The sequence below is a fragment of the Ambystoma mexicanum genome, chromosome 12 (genome assembly GCF_040938575.1).
Source record: "Ambystoma mexicanum isolate Mex_15411 chromosome 12, UKY_AmexF1_1, whole genome shotgun sequence".
NCBI classification, from domain to species: domain Eukaryota; kingdom Metazoa; phylum Chordata; class Amphibia; order Caudata; family Ambystomatidae; genus Ambystoma; species Ambystoma mexicanum.
This window is the reverse complement of record NC_090936.1, coordinates 1,152,160,723-1,152,177,810: the sequence shown is the minus strand read 5'-3', so window position 1 is coordinate 1,152,177,810 and position 17,088 is coordinate 1,152,160,723. Positions and strand designations below refer to the sequence as shown.

Below are 17,088 nucleotides of genomic sequence, written 5' to 3'. Positions count from 1 at the left end.
CTCCTCCTATCACGGACAAGGTCCTGGACTTTTCTCAGACACACGCTTAGTGCAGAGATCTGCTGCACTGCACACTGGCCTACTTTCTACACATTCTGCAAATGTCTCCATCGTGACTAACATCGCAATGTGCACTGTGTTATTGGACCTCCTTGCCCAAGCTCCACCCCTTCCTGTAGGTCAGCACCTGCAATTCTATTCAGATAGTGGAAGTCTATGTAGACAACAAACATGGACCCACGTGCATGGATTAAATAAACCCAAGGAAGGCAATATGGTATCCAGAGCATCCGTACTGCCATAATGACCTCGCTAAGCACAGTACGCCAAGGGGAATCTTTTATTATCCAATCATCTTTTTGTTAGCTTGTAGGATGCACTGTAGTGAAATCGTTAGATTTTAAGTTAAATAAGGGCACAAAATACTCGACCTATGGTCTCACACTGCCTGCTCTCACTGCAACCCCTCCCCCAAACATGCATTGACATCTTGCATTTTAAGGGGTTCTGCAGCACCTCACCGTCTATAATTCACCTACAATTAATGTACGCATTTTTTTCAAAAATGTTGTCCTTACCTATTTTTTTTTTAATGGTAAAACTGGGGCGTACCTCCCTCAGACATACCCTCCTCACACTAACCCCCACACAGTAGTTTTCAATTTATATTGACATTGGTGGGTGCAACTTTAATTGAATTAATTTATGTCAATTGCTTTGGTGTGATTTAATGTATGTCAATACAACAAAGGTAGATTGAATCGGGCTAAAAGACCTCCGTTTTGGAGCCAGTTGCATTGAATGCAGTGGCAGAACTTCTCACTGACCGCACAATCTGTTTGGTAGAATTTTTTAACAATAATTTGGGACGTTCCCTTTGAAAGAACTCATTGGTCGATAAGGGCATTCACCTGACATAAGGACCAGCAGGGGCCACTTCACCTTTGGTAACCCAAGCCCCTTTTACTGACAAAGGTTTCATCACACTCATATGGCGGTTACATTATACAATAAACAAACAACCAAGGAAACAGTATGGAAATCACATGCAACATTCAGTGTAACACAGAGAAAGTGAACTCATGTAAAACACATGTATATTAGATGGCCCCTTCTGCATGGAACACAGGAAAGACTCATTTGCTTAATCAACTTCTGCCCGCTACTTTTAATTGCTGGGAATCTGTCTTTTAATTTGATTTTGTTGGTAAAAAAGTACCTATTGGTGTAAACTTGTGTTACAAGAGCTCCTCTTTTCACAGGTATATCAGTTTTAAGGGGCGACTGGTGTTTAGACAGGCAAAAGTGTTGAGCACCTATTACATTGAAGAACTGCACCCTTATAGTAGCGTATCAATTTCAGGGACTTTGAAAGCAACAATTGAGCCTTCAGTATGGGACGCTGCAGAAGTTGGGACATCGAGAACATAATGACAGACACAAAGTTGTGTGTCAATAAAGTGCAGATCTAGGTTGTTTACCGCCTCACACAACTGCAGTTTAACATTATGCATGCACACCATAATGGTGAAAAACTCACAATTCTTTCAACTTCCAAGAAGGTACCGATATCACTAACAGATCACTATGAATGGGAACCCCATGAAGAAAGAACTCCAAGCTTCTGAAAAGCAGAACCGAAGTTTCCGTTCTCCCAAAGCCTGGTGGATGAGCAGTTTTTGTTTCCCAGATAAAAAAAATATATACTTTTGCAAATAGCAGAATTTCTAAATGCGCATGGTGTAGCCAATTGGTAATGATAAAGTAGAGAAGGGCTCTCCGACAAATGGGCACCATGAACAGGCCAAAGAAGTTCAAATTTGGGGCAGACCCAAGAAATGGCTATCCGTACCTAGAGGCACGATGCAATAGGTGAGTTCCATCTGTTTATCTCAATTATGGACCAAAAACTCCCAGATAAATGTTTAGAACAATCTTGCATTCAGCCATCATTTTGCAGCTCACAATAAAATCTTTAACGAGGCTTGAAAAGAGATGAGCGCGTTAAGGTTAAAGTGATGCCGAGGCAATGAACATCAGTTAAGTGGAAAACTCAAGCAAATCTTGCTTCTCAGAGACCTCCTCTTCTGCAGGAGTAATTGCGGTAAAGATCATTACCATAGCAGATGTCAGCTTAAGGGATGTGCAGTCTTGACGCTCCAATGGAATGCCGGCGGCAGCCCGAGAACCAGGGAGAGGACACCGAGAATTAAGTGCTAGGGTAGAAGCGAGATGAAAACCAGCCTTCACAATCAGTATCCTCAAGAAAAGCAATGGTTGAAAACACAGGTCTTGGGACCTTCATAATAGCAAATATCCTGCAACTGTCCAAGGTACAAGAAGGAGCTTTGCACTGGAATTTCATCAGAACCTACTGTGGATCAGCAAAGTGAAAGACCCCGCCTCTTTTTCTAAATAAACTAGATAACAAAAATCTAAACCGGCGAATAAAAATGTGGCAAAAAATCCCCCACTTTTTTTGCAATAGGCGTTTCACAAAAGTTCTTCAACTTGTTGAAAACGATAAGTGCATATGCTGCCATGGAGATCACTCTGTGCTATCCCGTCCCCAGGCTCACGGAAGCAATTACGCTCTGCAGCGACTATTATTTAACTTTGCTCTGAATTTAATTAATTCATGTGCAAAAGACCCACTAGCAATATGATATCATGAGCATTGGTGAAAGGAATTATGAATACGAAATTAAAGGCTTGCTCTCCTGGGTCATAGAAGGAAGATTGCAATTTATCGGTACCGTCTAAACCCGTTTTGAATGGGCCTGCGAAAATAAAGGTACCCTTTGTTACAGCAGAAGGCAGTAGCTGCAGGAATCCTGGGAAATCTCAAATGACACGTTTTCCAGAACTAAACTACATTTAATGTTACTTTTTGAAGTTAGAAAATGTATGCTATAAGCAAGCCGCCCTCCACCACCTGTGTTCCATTGTTCTAATACATGGATATACAAAAGAAATCGACTTAAAAAAACGGATCTAGAAACAGAAGAGACTGCTGAGCTTCCGTTCCATTGGGAAATCAATTCGCCAAACTGAATATATTGTAAAAGAAGGAACTTATCACCAATAAAGGAATGATATAATCTCTGATTTTTGATAGCTATAAAAAAGATGCAAAAAGTGCAAAGTACACAACAGGGTTGGGTACAATAGGCAGCCGAGGAAGAACTCCTGGCATTCGCAAAAGAGAGACTCAGCAAGGAAAAGAGCGCCCTCAACAATCAATAGATTCTTTCCTTTTGCAGTAGATCCACTGGGTAAGACAGTGGAGGAGGGATGATCCGGAGGAATGAGCACAACACTGGTGCGAAAAATAGATCCGTCGCAGCAAACCCTGAAGGGCGGCCAGTATTGGTCGCAATTTGGCTGGCTCTGCCGTCTATCTGAAGCAGATGGTGGTCAAAAGACCTAGCTCGCTCATGTTTCTATCACCTTAAAGTGATATTCCAAAAAATCCTTTTCTCTTCCTTTAAACATTATCCATGGTAACTTTAATTAAAATATCAAGTTGCAATGTGTTTAGGCCACTGCTTCTAGACCTCTGACTAGGAGCAACAAATTCAAAAGCACTGCAGCAATCGCCTTTCTGGCAAACAGTTTTCATTATAGCAGTAATCACCCAATTCACGGGCTGGAACTGGTGAGAAAAGCCCAGGGACAGATTTAAAGTCTGCGATCCAAGCAACCCGATTGGTTGCTTCCCCCACACACCGGTTGCTAATAAGAGTTTAGGATTTACTCGTTGGTAACCAATGGTATTTGGCCCATCTCAGATCATCCTCTAGAAATGGTCTATGAAACACTAATTCCTGGAGTCAAAGACTGACCATCTCAGTGCTGGCTTCCATCCAATGGATTGAACTACCTGGTGAATCACTGATCAGCTGCAGAAAACCTTTAAATAATACAAAAACAAACATGCTGACTTTCCGAAGCCAATAAGAGGGGAGGTGAAGGGCACAATGTGCCACTGAAAAACGTAGACAGAATTAGGGCAGGCAGGCATTACGGAATGCCACCCAAAAAACGGATCTGCAAATTCACTAAGGAGACTAACACATACAAAAATAGGCATGCGCATGTCTGTCGGGACTTAACACCATTTGTGTGTGACTTGAAAACTTCAACGGTTTCAATGATACCCGCCGCTCGCCGTCGGACTAAAACACCATATCTCCTGAAAGTACTACGTCGAGGACCAATCCTACAACCAAGTCCTGAGCCAAGAGACCCTCCCAGTTATGGGTAAAGCAGGCATCGGAGACGGCTTCATGTACTTCTAGCGGTAACGCAGTACAACCTGTGATTTAGGATGGGCTTCAGCAGTTTTGCCTGTTTGGGCAACACAGATCCTCAGGATGTTAAATAAGAGGATGAGGAATTGAGAAAAGAGGAGTAGTCTCAGACTAGCCTGGCATTTCATGGATTCGTTTTGCCGGACACACATTCACAACATACATTTTATCTTTTTCCTCTGCACATTTTTTTTGGGAATCTCTTTGGGGTTAGTCAAACCTACAAACCACATGCAATTTTAGTTAAACTTGTTGTTCACTTAACATAGAGGAAAGTTTGCATTGCTAGATACATATTCTCTGCACTAGATTTGTGACAGCGGCGGAGGCCTCACAGTTACTTTCCACACACTATGTAGGTTCAAATGAAGGCAATTTATTTAACTCCCAAGAGGAAATCTGTTTGCTTACTTTGTTACATGATTTTCGCTATGCATTTGTATTTTTCTCTACTTAGCTCAGCCACCACCCTCCGGACACCCCTGATTTGGAAAAAGCCTTTTTCGGGGAGAGGTCACTTGCTAGAACTGTGGCAGATACCCTAAGGGTTTTGCATGACCAATTCTAGGCAATCAATGGTTTGAGGGCATCATGACCATTTTTGTATCCCACTTCATGGCTGATGAAAGAGGTGCCTATTGCTGTGCCGCGCGTTAACATGATGTGAGTGGTGTGCGGCTTCAGATGTGGTTACCTAGCAGCGATTCCTCCTTGTCGAAGGTTAGACACTCTTGGCTTCCCATCCTTGTCAATTCCACCTGACACCGTGAGCCCTAGGGTGGTGCCTTCTTTCTTCATCAGTTCAATCAAGGTGGAGCCCTTGAATTCCTCTGTCAAAGGAAAAGTAATGACGTTACTGAAGTGGAACCGCAGGGGTCTACAGCATGCTACAGTACCCCTTTCACTTGAACTTTCAGGCGGTTAGCATGTACATCTGCACTCGTTCACATTGCACATCGTCAACCAGGTTGCCTGTAACGGCTCGGCATGCAGTTAGTAAGTCGCAACGCAGGCCTTCGTACATCTAGCGAAGGTTCAGGTGATGCTAACAAGCTTGATCAACACTCAAATGCGGGGCAATTGTCTGCAATGCCAAAGAAGAAAGCAAGAGCTGGCATAGTAGCATCAGCGGTTGTATGTACGAGTGCAGAATATAGGAAGCAGTAGTGTATTAGAGGAGAGCGTGACTGTGCGTGCACTAGGGTAATGGGTAAACCACTAGGGTGTGCCCGTGTTGGGCTCAGAGGAACGAGTGGGTCCTCTTATCATCAAACAGCCCCACCCCTCCACTTTGTCCATTCCATCTAGCCATGCCAACCCTTTCATGAGAAGAAGTCCTTGGCAATGCCAGGAAGAGAGTGGAGGAGACCTCAGCAGTAAAAGAATGGAGCAAAGAGCTGCCTGAACCAGGGAGTGTACTACCTACAATGCCATCAAGGTGAGCGGTTTAATGTGGTGACTCTTCATTGCCCAGTCATTCACTTTCTTGGGTTTATGGTCCAATTTCAATTTTTTCACAAGCAAATGCAGGTTAAACGTATGGTTTCAGCTTTTGGTTTTGTTAATAAACTAGTGCTTTATATTTTTGTTTTTTTCTCACTAAATACAATTTCCAACCCTTTTTACTGTAAGCTTGTAAAAGGACCTCGAATCCCACCTTTTTCCCCATGTACAATTCATTGCTATCATATTCCCAAGTTTGTCACTCTGGTATGCACACCTTAATCCCATACGTTTTCCTTGGAAGGATCTATCAGAGAAGCTATGTTTTTAATTTAACTTGCTCTTTTTCTAGTGATAAGCCCCGATCTTCACTTGCCAGTGTTAATGCCATGTTTCACCATTTATTTACCCTTTCATTTCGAGTTCCCATAAAGTATTACTTAAAATACCTGAAAAACCTGCAGGCGGGTTGAGCTAGCTTCTCAACCATGTCATCAAAGGGTGTGCTCTTTGGCCCCAGACACAGCAGACTGAGGCCTCCTTCCAAGAACCCTGCATTGCATGCCGGAGAAGCAAGTCTCCCTAAAACAGGAGTCCAAGGTGAATCCAAAATTGTTTTAAAATGGGTAAGAAAAGAGAATTTTTGACAAAAACCTTTTCCAACAGGCAATTAAAAACAGCACCATATTAAAATTCGAAAGAATAACTAAGTAAGGTCCATTTAAATAAGTAATTTGGTTGAATCAGCCTTCTAAAAATCTCTAATGCCTAAAAACTGTCTAGACTTATTTTCTCACTCTTTAACGTGTTATTCACTTTTTCGATTTGTTTGATGAAGCGATTTCCTCTTTCCCTTTTAATGGATCTTTTAACATTCTAAACAGGGGATGTTTCCTGCGGTTTAGTTGATTGACAGTGTCTCACCATTCAGATATTCCAAAGACAGGCATCTTGCCAAGGTCAAGGGCTTATGGATATATTCCCCGATCGACAGGAGTGCCCACCTATTAAGAACCAGTATACCCTGGCTCTAACTCCAGTAGATGACTGGAACATCATGTTCCTAATTATTATGGGAGGGCTGATTGAAATAGGTTTATCATGGAAAATATTCAAATTTCCTATATCTAGCATGCATAATATTTCAATATCCTAAACTTGGTTCTGCAGGCTAATAAGGAATATGTTGGAAATATTTCCTTAAGAAAGAAGAACCTACACACCCATTCTTAAATATGCTATTTATCAACTTTCCTCATACTTTTAGCGCACATCACTGTGAAATGGAAAGCTGTGCGTCCGATCAAGGATTGGCCGGGAGACGTTCTATTGGGGCCACCGTTTTTTTGGCCAAGGTAGACGTCAGCATTTATGTAGCAATATTTAGGAAGAGACGTAGAATATTTATTGAGTCCACTAATGCCATGCCTCAACTTGGGGTTGATACTGGTGTGTGGAATTGAAGTCGCGCTTTCGTCTTGTTCAGATTTGCTCTGAATGTCTACGTTTACTTATAACAACGGGTACCGGTGCCAGTATATCAATGGCATACCTGGGGATATTCCCTTATGATTAAGTAGACAATATAATATATTGAATGGCGCACTGCTACCCAAGCACAGCCATTTGAAGGGGTGTGGATAAGGGGCAATCACCCAAGCACAAGAACGCCCAGAAAACGAGGTATGGAGCTCCATGTGCTTGGACTGCAAGGAATCCAGGGGGACCCTAGCTGGACGCAATCCTGTTTGTCAGAAAAGGAGGGGCCATAATATAGTCTCCGTCAAGGAAGTGAGTCTGGGAGGCTAAATGGGGAATATTGCGCAGAACACATTTGTATCCAGAAAAGGATGGATGGTCTTTGACTCTACAATGATATTAGGCAGTGCCATGAGCCGGAAACACATGGGGAATATATAGATTTTCCAGCAAAAACAGCGCTTTAGTGGGATATCGGTTTGCGACACAGATTATAAGCATGCAATGACGGACTAGGTGGGAGAAATAGATTGACATATGAAAAACAGGGTTATTTAGAGTTAAGAAATGTTACGACCTGGGGCTTGCTTAAGTGGATGTCTTTGATGTTCCTTAGTTTTTATATTTGAGATTAACAAAATAATGACTTTGTTATGTATTCGGAATGGTGAAAAGGCACACATTTCCCACTGTGCACATGCACGGGCACGGCTGAGATCTGAGGAGTACACTGGTTGCCTTTAAAGTGCCGAGAGGCAAAGGCGCATCGACATCCTAACTATACCGTGCTTCACAATGCTGTACGGTGAGACACTGCAGACAGAATGGAAAGACACAGGTTACAATGAGTGTGAGGGTTGGGTGGGACTATGCATGATGAAGAACGCGTGCAACAGCCAGAACAACAAGTGGGAAAAGATCAAGAGGTGCAAACAAAGCACAATTGCAATATTCATGACTGGGAAAGGCACTCACAGAAGAAAGATCCATTACACAAAACAACATTATAATATTGACTGAGAGAATGTGGAAGGCCTGGTCCATTTACTCCCCCAAATCAGGACCACACTACCACGGCTCAGGCACATTCATTCAAACCAAGTGGTAGTGGCAGCTCCACCACAAGAGGGAGCTCTGCCGCTCCACCATCTAACTCCCTTTGGTTAATAAGATACATCCCCCATTTACCGCCTTAAAAACAACTGTGAAATGTAACCCATTTTAACTATTAATTTTACTCGGAACATGTAAAAGAAGAGTGCAAAAGGATTTCATTTTAACAACCTACGCAGCACCCACTCCCAAACCATCCCCGCCCACCTTCCCTCTACCCCCAAGGCATAAAGTTACATTTTCTAATGCCCCTTTCCCTTTTTGAGCCAAGTAAAATGAAAAAAATGGTCTCTTGAGCCCCGGGCAAATGTTCTAAACCCAGATGGAAAGGAAACAGTTTGCATTTAGCAATCACAGACGGGCATATCGAAGCATCATACAGTCTTTGCATGATCCTGAAAGGAAAAGAAATGTTAAGCGACGAAGGCACCATCAGAACAAGGTATGTGGTAGAAGGGCACAAAGGTCCGAGTTTACAAGTCAACCAAGGAAGAAGGGATAAAGACATCCAAAGTGTCTCGGTGCCCATGCTGGCGTGCGACCACTCTTACATTGGAACCATGAAAAGAGACTGGTCTTGGATAAGCAGGACCACCTGAAGAAGGTAATTCTTCCCATAAGAATGTTCGTGGTGCACAATTAAACATGCATTTGTCTACAAAATGCATCATCCTTTTGAAGCTTGCTTACTTCCTTGGAAAGCAAAGTGCACTAAATAGGTCAGGGGTCTGTAAACTGCAGCTCTCAAGCTGTTTTGGACTATGACTCCCCACCTTTCACAATGTTGGCTAAGGCTGATGGTAGTTTTAGTCCGAAACATCCGGCAAGCCAAATGTTGCAGGCCACTGACATAGGCAATCTAGGAACTAGGGAAAGATGAAAGTCACCCTGCGGCTTGAGCAGGCTTTCCTGAGTGCCATACTTAGTCTGCCGTCTTACGGACGGTTGGCTAGAACATAGAGGTCCCATTTTATGAATGGGACCACCTGATCTTCTACAGGAAGAGATCATGTGGATGGAACGGGTGAAATAGGTGGTTGAACGGATGACGTTGCTAGATAAAGTGGGTGATCGAAGATCGAGCATAATACGATCAAAGTCCATGAAACAATCCAAGTGCTTAGAATGGAGTGCACAGAATGGTTTGAGTGCATGGAACGGGTTGGGGCGCATGGAACGGGTTGGGGCGCATGAAACGGTCGGAGTGCATGGAACTATAGGAGTGTGCCCGATCTCAAGCACCTGAGGTAAACTATCATATCACATCTCCATGCTTACTCTCTCCTTCACACCACCACCACACAACTAGACAGCGATACTATGACACCATTCGGTATAACTGTTCTCATACCATCACTAGCCTCATTCTCCCCATCATTCTAATAAACACAGCTGGTTACAGCACCCCCCCCGCCAGCCTAGGCGTTCTCCTCAGGCCTAATGCCGCCAGATTCGGTCTGGATAACAACCTGCCAGAATGAACACATACTCTTTATCTCCCAACCGCCACACCTACCGCTAAGAAGCAGCCATCACACAAATGCCACACGTGCTGCACACATAGCCGTTGCTCACACGCACCTTAAGACTCTCTCTCTCTCTCTACTGACCTGAACTTCGCTTCCCGAGGGCGTTCAACCTATCAGCACCTCGAGATCATACCAATGTTACATAAGGCGCTATATAAATGCAAAATAACATAACTTAACCACCTGGGGCAGAATGCCATTGTTAAGAATACACAGGAGTTTAGGGCCAAGCATGTGGGTGCTTAGAACCTCAGGGGACAGTGCGTGACATCTAATTTGATGCAAGCAGCAGAGGAAGACTTCATGGTGCAATGCTGATGGTGAAGCAAAGTCAAGACTCACAAGTGAAACCATACACGAGTCACATATGTAGAACCCCACACTTTCCAGTCCTGTGTGGAGGAACCCTGTGCCTTGGAATGAGGCTTGTTTCGCCAACACTGGAACATTTCCCCGAATTTGGAAATCCACTCCAACGAGAGTGGGCAGACAGTGCATAGTGCAGGCCTGAGTAGGACTGATGGCTTCTGGCAATGCTCGTAGACCCAGACGCAGTGATTGAAGTGGGCAAAGAGGAAGCGTATATCAGGGAGGGCACTCAGTGTTCATATGCTCCCACATCATCTCCCCATACCTCGATTACCTCAAGCACGGTCAGTCCCTTTACAGAGCCTCGCATGCATCTGGGGACACTCCTCGGACTTCTAGTGCAGATATGATATCCAGGTGATACAAGAGTCCACCCCAGGGGAAGGGAGATGTAATCGTGGACGCTGTGCTGTACTGAACTGGGTTCTACCGCTAGCTAATATCGGCGGGACGATAATATTCCATAAAATCACACATCGATAAGACGCCTGAGCAGCATGAATGTGCTCCTCTTGGTGGAACCTCTGGGATTTCGGCTCTTGCATATCGGAGTCCTCGTGCTCCTAGACTCATAGCCTGAATGCGCTCCTCTCGGTGGGATTTCGGCTCTTGCATATCAGAGTCCACGTGCTCCTAGACTCATAGCCTGAATGCGCTCCTCTTGGTGGGATTTCGGCTCTTGCATATCTGAGTCCTCGTGCTCCTAGACTCATAGCCTGAATGCACTCCTCTCGGTGGGATTTCGGCTCTTGCATATCGGAGTCCTCGTGCTCCTAGACTCATAGCCTGAATGCGCTCCTCTCGGTGGGATTTCGGCTCTTGCATATCAGAGTCCTCGTGCTCCTAGACTCATAGCCTGAATGCGCTCCTCTTGGTGGGATTTCGGCTCTTGCATATCTGAGTCCTCGTGCTCCTAGACTCATAGCCTGAATGCACTCCTCTCGGTGGGATTTCGGCTCTTGCATATCGGAGTCCTCGTGCTCCTAGACTCATAGCCTGAATGCGCTCCTCTCGGTGGGATTTCGGCTCTTGCATATCAGAGTCCTCGTGCTCCTAGACTCATAGCCTGAAAGCGCTCCTCTTGGTGGGATTTCGGCTCTTGCATATCTGAGTCCTCGTGCTCCTAGACTCCTAGCCATTAATCCTCATGGTCCATGGAGGTTAGCTGGGTCCTAACTGTTAACTCAGGCAGTTACCGCATTGATGTTTGTTTTTTCTCCCGACCCTCTCGCTTACCGCAGCCCTCACAGTCAAATACAACCAGATACTTAGGTTTAAGCACTACGCTAGAACTAACGAGGAGCACACATCTGCGTTAGAGTGAAAAATAGCTATGACTCGATTAATCCGCATTACTGATTTTATTGCAAAAAATAAATGGATACATTTTGTAAAACAATCAAAATATTTGACACAGTTGAATGCATTCGTGCTCACAGATCTGCAATTAGCTAAAATGTAGTATTCAGTTATTCCGTTCTCTGCCATTTAATTTACAGTAGTGCCCTGGGCAGATTTTTCAGAGCACAGACAGTAAGAACATGCAACGCAAGCCATGATACCCTTACACAGCACTTGTGACAACAGCCAACCGGGAGTTCCACTGCAGCTTCCTTGCTTTCACAACAGGAAGTCTGTCTCTTGGCTTACCACTGCCTAGGCCACCAGCACAGGTCACTGTGTAAACTGAAGCTGTAGGGTCGGACTCATGCACAGTAAAATCCAGCCCAGGTCTTCCGAATATCCACAATGAATTTGTATGAGAAGCAAAGGCACGTAAAGCACGTCAGTTATTTCCATGTGTTATGGTCATTCTGAAGGCCTGCTGGATTTTCCTATTCTAAGGTGGACGAGCTCGCTTCTACTTATCTGTAACGTTAGAGCTAATAGACATCGACTGCAGTGTTCTCCGTCCACTCGCCATCCCAGGACTTTCTTGATTTCAACTCGGTCTTAAAATCCAACTTGTAGCACCGCTGCACAGCCTCTGGCTTTACTCGTGCCTTGCTGTCACCTGCAACAATGGATCACTCCCGAAATCCATCAACTCCAAATAGCCAGGCGGCAGGATCTACACATAGGGCGCAAGCAATACACACACACACACACACACACACACACTCCTTGCCTCCTAGAAGACTCCCACTCCACCCTCTACTGCCAACCCATTGTGCATTCTTGTAGATCCCTTTGCACCACAATATGTCCAGGCTCTCTCTCTCTCTCTCCTTACCTGCTCCTCTCACCCCTTATTGGCATCGTTCCTAATTCAAAATAGCAACTAGTACTTTATATTTTTTTTAACTCTGTCTAGCACACTAACCTTGCCAGCTACCGGCCTGTCTTGCTCCTCCCACTCTGCTCCAAAGTCCTGGAAATTATGGCTTTCAACCAAACTGCCAACTACCGGGAGGTGAATAGACTGTTGCCTCACCAATCTGGACCTCTGGTCACCACTTTATATAAACGACACGGACTGCATCTGAAACTTTCTTACTACTGCACATCACTAAGTCTGAAAGATCTCTCGGCAGCATTTGGTACCGCTCCTACGGCATCCAGGACTATGCCGTTGCCTGGATCACCTCCTGCATGCCTAATGATCTTTATTCATCAGCAGCTCCTCCAATCTTACCATTCTCCCAGTAGGAGCCATGCAGCTCTTCACTCACTATACCGCCTCTCTTGGCAAGCTGTTTACATCATTTGGTTCCTCTCAACACCTCTTTGCACTGACGATCCACTTCCCATCCTTCACCCACGGATAAATCACAAGCATCTCCACATTTCTCTCTGCTATCTGCCACTGGACGGCACTTGGAAGACTTTGGTCTTTGAGGAGTTGAGCATAAGTCATCGATCTCCCTGCACTCCTTCCCATCTCCTTAATCCTTCCCGCCAGACCACCTTTTTGACCAGCTCCCGGGGTTTGCAACTTTGTGGTCATCAGATAGTAACCTCAACCTCCATCAAGTTATCACTTCCAATGTGGCACTACGGAACCTCTTCAATATCTGAAAATCTGCCCAGATCTCACATACTACTCCACTAAACCCCTCATCCACCCTCAAATGCTGCACAGTTCCAGCCTCCGCCTGTGTCCCCACTTCTACACTCTGGCCTCTGTGACTTGCACTATCCACACTTTTCCTGCTCTCTCCCCCCCCACCTTTCTCTGCCTGCTGCCTCCACGTTGGATTAATATTCAGCTGTGAATAAAAAGTACTTTTCCATGGTGGAGAGTACACCTGATCACCAACGCCCGATCGACTTCAAAGTGATAAGAAGAAATGGTAGTAAACACCCAGCCTGGTCCCTCTACTTGGCATTTTGTGACACCCATGTACCGGACTGAGCGGCCTGTCGAATAACACCAGGATATTTGTATGTGACCAGAAAAGAATAATTATTCATGACCCTGTGCGGGGTGCCTGACCAATCCCCCGTACAGAGGATCCCAGAAGCCCGACTAGGTCTTCAACTTTTCCCAACTCTCACCGTTCTTTAGGAGCCAGGAGCTTTTATATATTACGTTTTGGCAACTCCTAGGCTTACCCCCACTTCCGCAACTGGAATTACATAATGCGTTGTCGCACTTACAAGATGAACATTGCACACATTACTGTTCGCCTCATTTCGTTAGGAGTAATATATTCTCAGGGTTCGAAATTGAGGGGAGCTGTAAGCTATTTAGCTCCTTCCTGGTTGTGGCCTAGAGGAGACTGGTTAGCTTGACACCAATAGCAACCAAGAGCTGCCTTCGGCTCCCCAGGCCAACTAATGCTTAACATTTAACTCTGTGAATTTAACTCTGTGCAATTAGGACAAGGTATAAATAAACATTAGGACACATCTGTACAACATTTAAAGCATAAGGTGTCATAAAAAATGGACGAAGCGCTATGTTTGCATCTTATGTGGAAGTTAGATTTGTGGAATGCTATGCACTAGTGCCTGGATCCCCATTGTTAGCTCCTGGTCACTGGTTAATGCTGGATACCCAAGAGCTCCCTTTAGCTCCTGCTTATCAAATATTTCTTTTGATCCCTATATTCTGCACCACCACTGTAAGTTGTCTTGGCACTGGAGCGACAGGTAGCAAGAGGATATTTGACATTCAGCCCTGCATATCGCATGTCTTAAATATAAGACAATGATGAAAGTCAAAGTTCTTCACTATGAACGGCCAAGATGGGGACAGCTGAGAGTTATTTCTTATATGCAGTTAGAGGGCGAGAGAGACATTCATTATTGGAATCTTAGATGTACTTAATTCTAAAAGGATGTCTGTTCATTGGTGACTGGGCAAGCACCCAGACATCTTTACCCTGAGACACTGTTTCTTCTCCAAGATCCTCCTCTTCTAAAACTCACCAAGGCTTCCAGTTTACAGAAACTAAAAGGCCGTCCCCTCAGTCCTTGGGGAGGGGCGATAGTTCAGGGGCAACACGTATGTCTTGAAAGCAAGACAACTCCGCGTAACACAGGTTTGAATCCCGACCCCGCGCTTTGGAACCAATCTCTGGTATTAAGCGTGTTATGAAACAACAATTATAAAGAAATAATTATATAATAATTAAAGGAGTGACATCTGTCACAGCCCTTTTATCCCTTGCATCCAAATTCTAATGTTTTCCGAATTAGTATATATGGTTTGCGGTTGCAAACACTTAAATATTAGGGTGACTGTAGTGAAAAATTCGAAAACTGAGCCTAATGTGCATTATGTACTTCGTGATTAAAGTGTAAACCACCTTTATATCACAGAGCTTTTTGTCAAATATAAAGATCTGTGGTCATCGTTTGTTTCCCCAAATGCCCTTTGATTTTATGCAAATCATCCAAGAACACTCAGTGGTGCCATTTGTCCCCTTCACTTTATTACTGGGTACCTTATAAGAGTGGACGAGGAAATACTTGATATGGTTTTGATAATGTGCTTTGCTCTGCAAGACAATTGTAACAAACAATATATATTTTAGTAATAAGTAAGATCATTAAAAAGACTATTGGAGAGAGAGAGAGAGAAGCAGATTGAACTGGCAGAGAGAACGAACTGAGAGGACATGTTCACACAGAGAAAGAGACAGAATAAGTGACAGAGAGAGGGTGTATATGTTGGATGCATCTAGTACATTTAATATGATTTCAGGAGGGGCTGAAATATCAGTCTAGTGAGGGAGACTGCTATTCAATCACTGACAAATACAAAGAAAAAGACCTGAACCCTGTCACAGAACTGATATCCCCAATTCCATCCTGGAACGAAACAATGAGGTGAGCAACCTACCTTGGAAGCGCAGCTAGGTATACAGAATCCTTCTCTAGAAGATGCATGAGGATAGGTTTAGGTACTTCCAAAACTAGACGCCGACTGTGACTGGGCCACACCAGTTAAAATAGATATGCAGGCATTATGTTCTTATTATTGCACACAAGGCCCAGGGTATTGGAAAACTTTCCAAGAGACATGGAGGCGTCATTCATGAGATGGAACGAGGGTTTAGAAGGAACCATAACTGAAGAGACAGGAAGGATTGTGGGAGAGGAAGAAGAGAGCTGCAGCTACAGCATCAGAGGCCTTTGGGGACTTTTGGAGAAGGTTATGGTTACAAAGAGGCTGTTGGGCTCCTGCAGCACAGATGCCACTCACCCAGGCTTCCAGGAGGTCAGATGGCCCTAACTGGAGCCTATGTGCACCTAAGATGAAGATGGAATAATAAACACCAAGATCTCTTATGGGGACTTTCACCTCAGGTGTGACCAGGCAAGTACGGTGCACGTCTGGTGGTTCCAAAGGTTTGCTGAATTGATTGGGAGCTTGTATTCATACAATTGAGGAATTTAGGCACTCCCCTCCTCAGAAATAAAATGCTGATTGTGGTTTCCCATCAATGCTTAAAGGTTGGCAATTTTAAGGTTTAAAAGTGGTCCACATTTGTTTAAAGAAGGAATGGTTCGGGACTATGCAGTGGTTGCCCTCATCTTGATTCCCAAGACTGCTATATGGCTCCCGCAACTCCTAGCTGCAAAAGCGCATAGAGGCGCTAGAGCGGAGTCCACAGGCACTAAAGCATCAATTTAAAATAGATCACTCACAGTTTGTCACTTGCTTCTTTCACAGGTTCAAACAATTGCTACCATCCAAGTTAGTTGATTGCTGCTTAGTGCTGCCGTTAGGCCAGTTTCTAGTTGTTCCCAATTTTGGGAGAAAGGGGAAATGAGTACGCCTGGGGGTAAAGTGATTTACACAGGATTGAACACGTTCATCAATGGATATCGGGATTGCAACTCTAGCTCCCTGGTCCACAACTGACATTTTCCCACTAGACTTCACCTTGTCTCAGTTTATTATGCGGTCACTCTCAACTCAGGGAGTTCCTTTCCCCCCAATCAAGGTGGTGCACAATAAAGCACTTTGGATTCAGGTTACTTTGGTGAGGCCTCCAACCCGTCTTGCACCCAACCCCAACAAATACTGTGTCAGCAATGGACTAGGAACCAAGCCGGTGTGTAGTAAGAGTATATATTTATTTATTTCAAATTTGACAAAATGCTAACAGCCAACATCAACACTGTGGCAACACCCCGATCACAACAATAACTCTATTCTTCAAACACCACAGATGACATTTTGAAAGATGCAATAACAATTTACAACAGATTTAATTTCACTTTAACCAATCAAAACAATATTCACAATATAATACAAAATGCACAGAAATGACTTGATTGGAAATAATACTTTTCTCCCAGCCACCCCCACCCTCCAGGCCTCAAGCACCCCTTTGATTGAAAGGCAGGGTACAGGGAGTGAAGGCACAATGGAAAAATAATTTTGC

General features: G+C 44.3%; 1 protein-coding gene across 17 annotated transcripts in view; it reads right to left on the bottom strand.

The window, feature by feature from the left end:
• GRIP1 (glutamate receptor interacting protein 1) overlaps window positions 1–17,088 on the bottom strand; it is a 1,760,673-nt gene that overhangs the window by 528,579 nt on the left and 1,215,006 nt on the right. For 14 of the 17 annotated variants that reach the window (XM_069629739.1, XM_069629732.1, XM_069629733.1 and 11 more), the window contains exon 3: window positions 5,008–5,143. The exons of the other annotated variants lie outside the window; for them this stretch is intronic. In XM_069629739.1, the coding sequence (XP_069485840.1) occupies window positions 5,008–5,143 (136 nt within the window). The remainder of the gene's footprint in view (window positions 1–5,007; window positions 5,144–17,088) is intronic. 17 annotated transcript variants of the gene reach the window in all.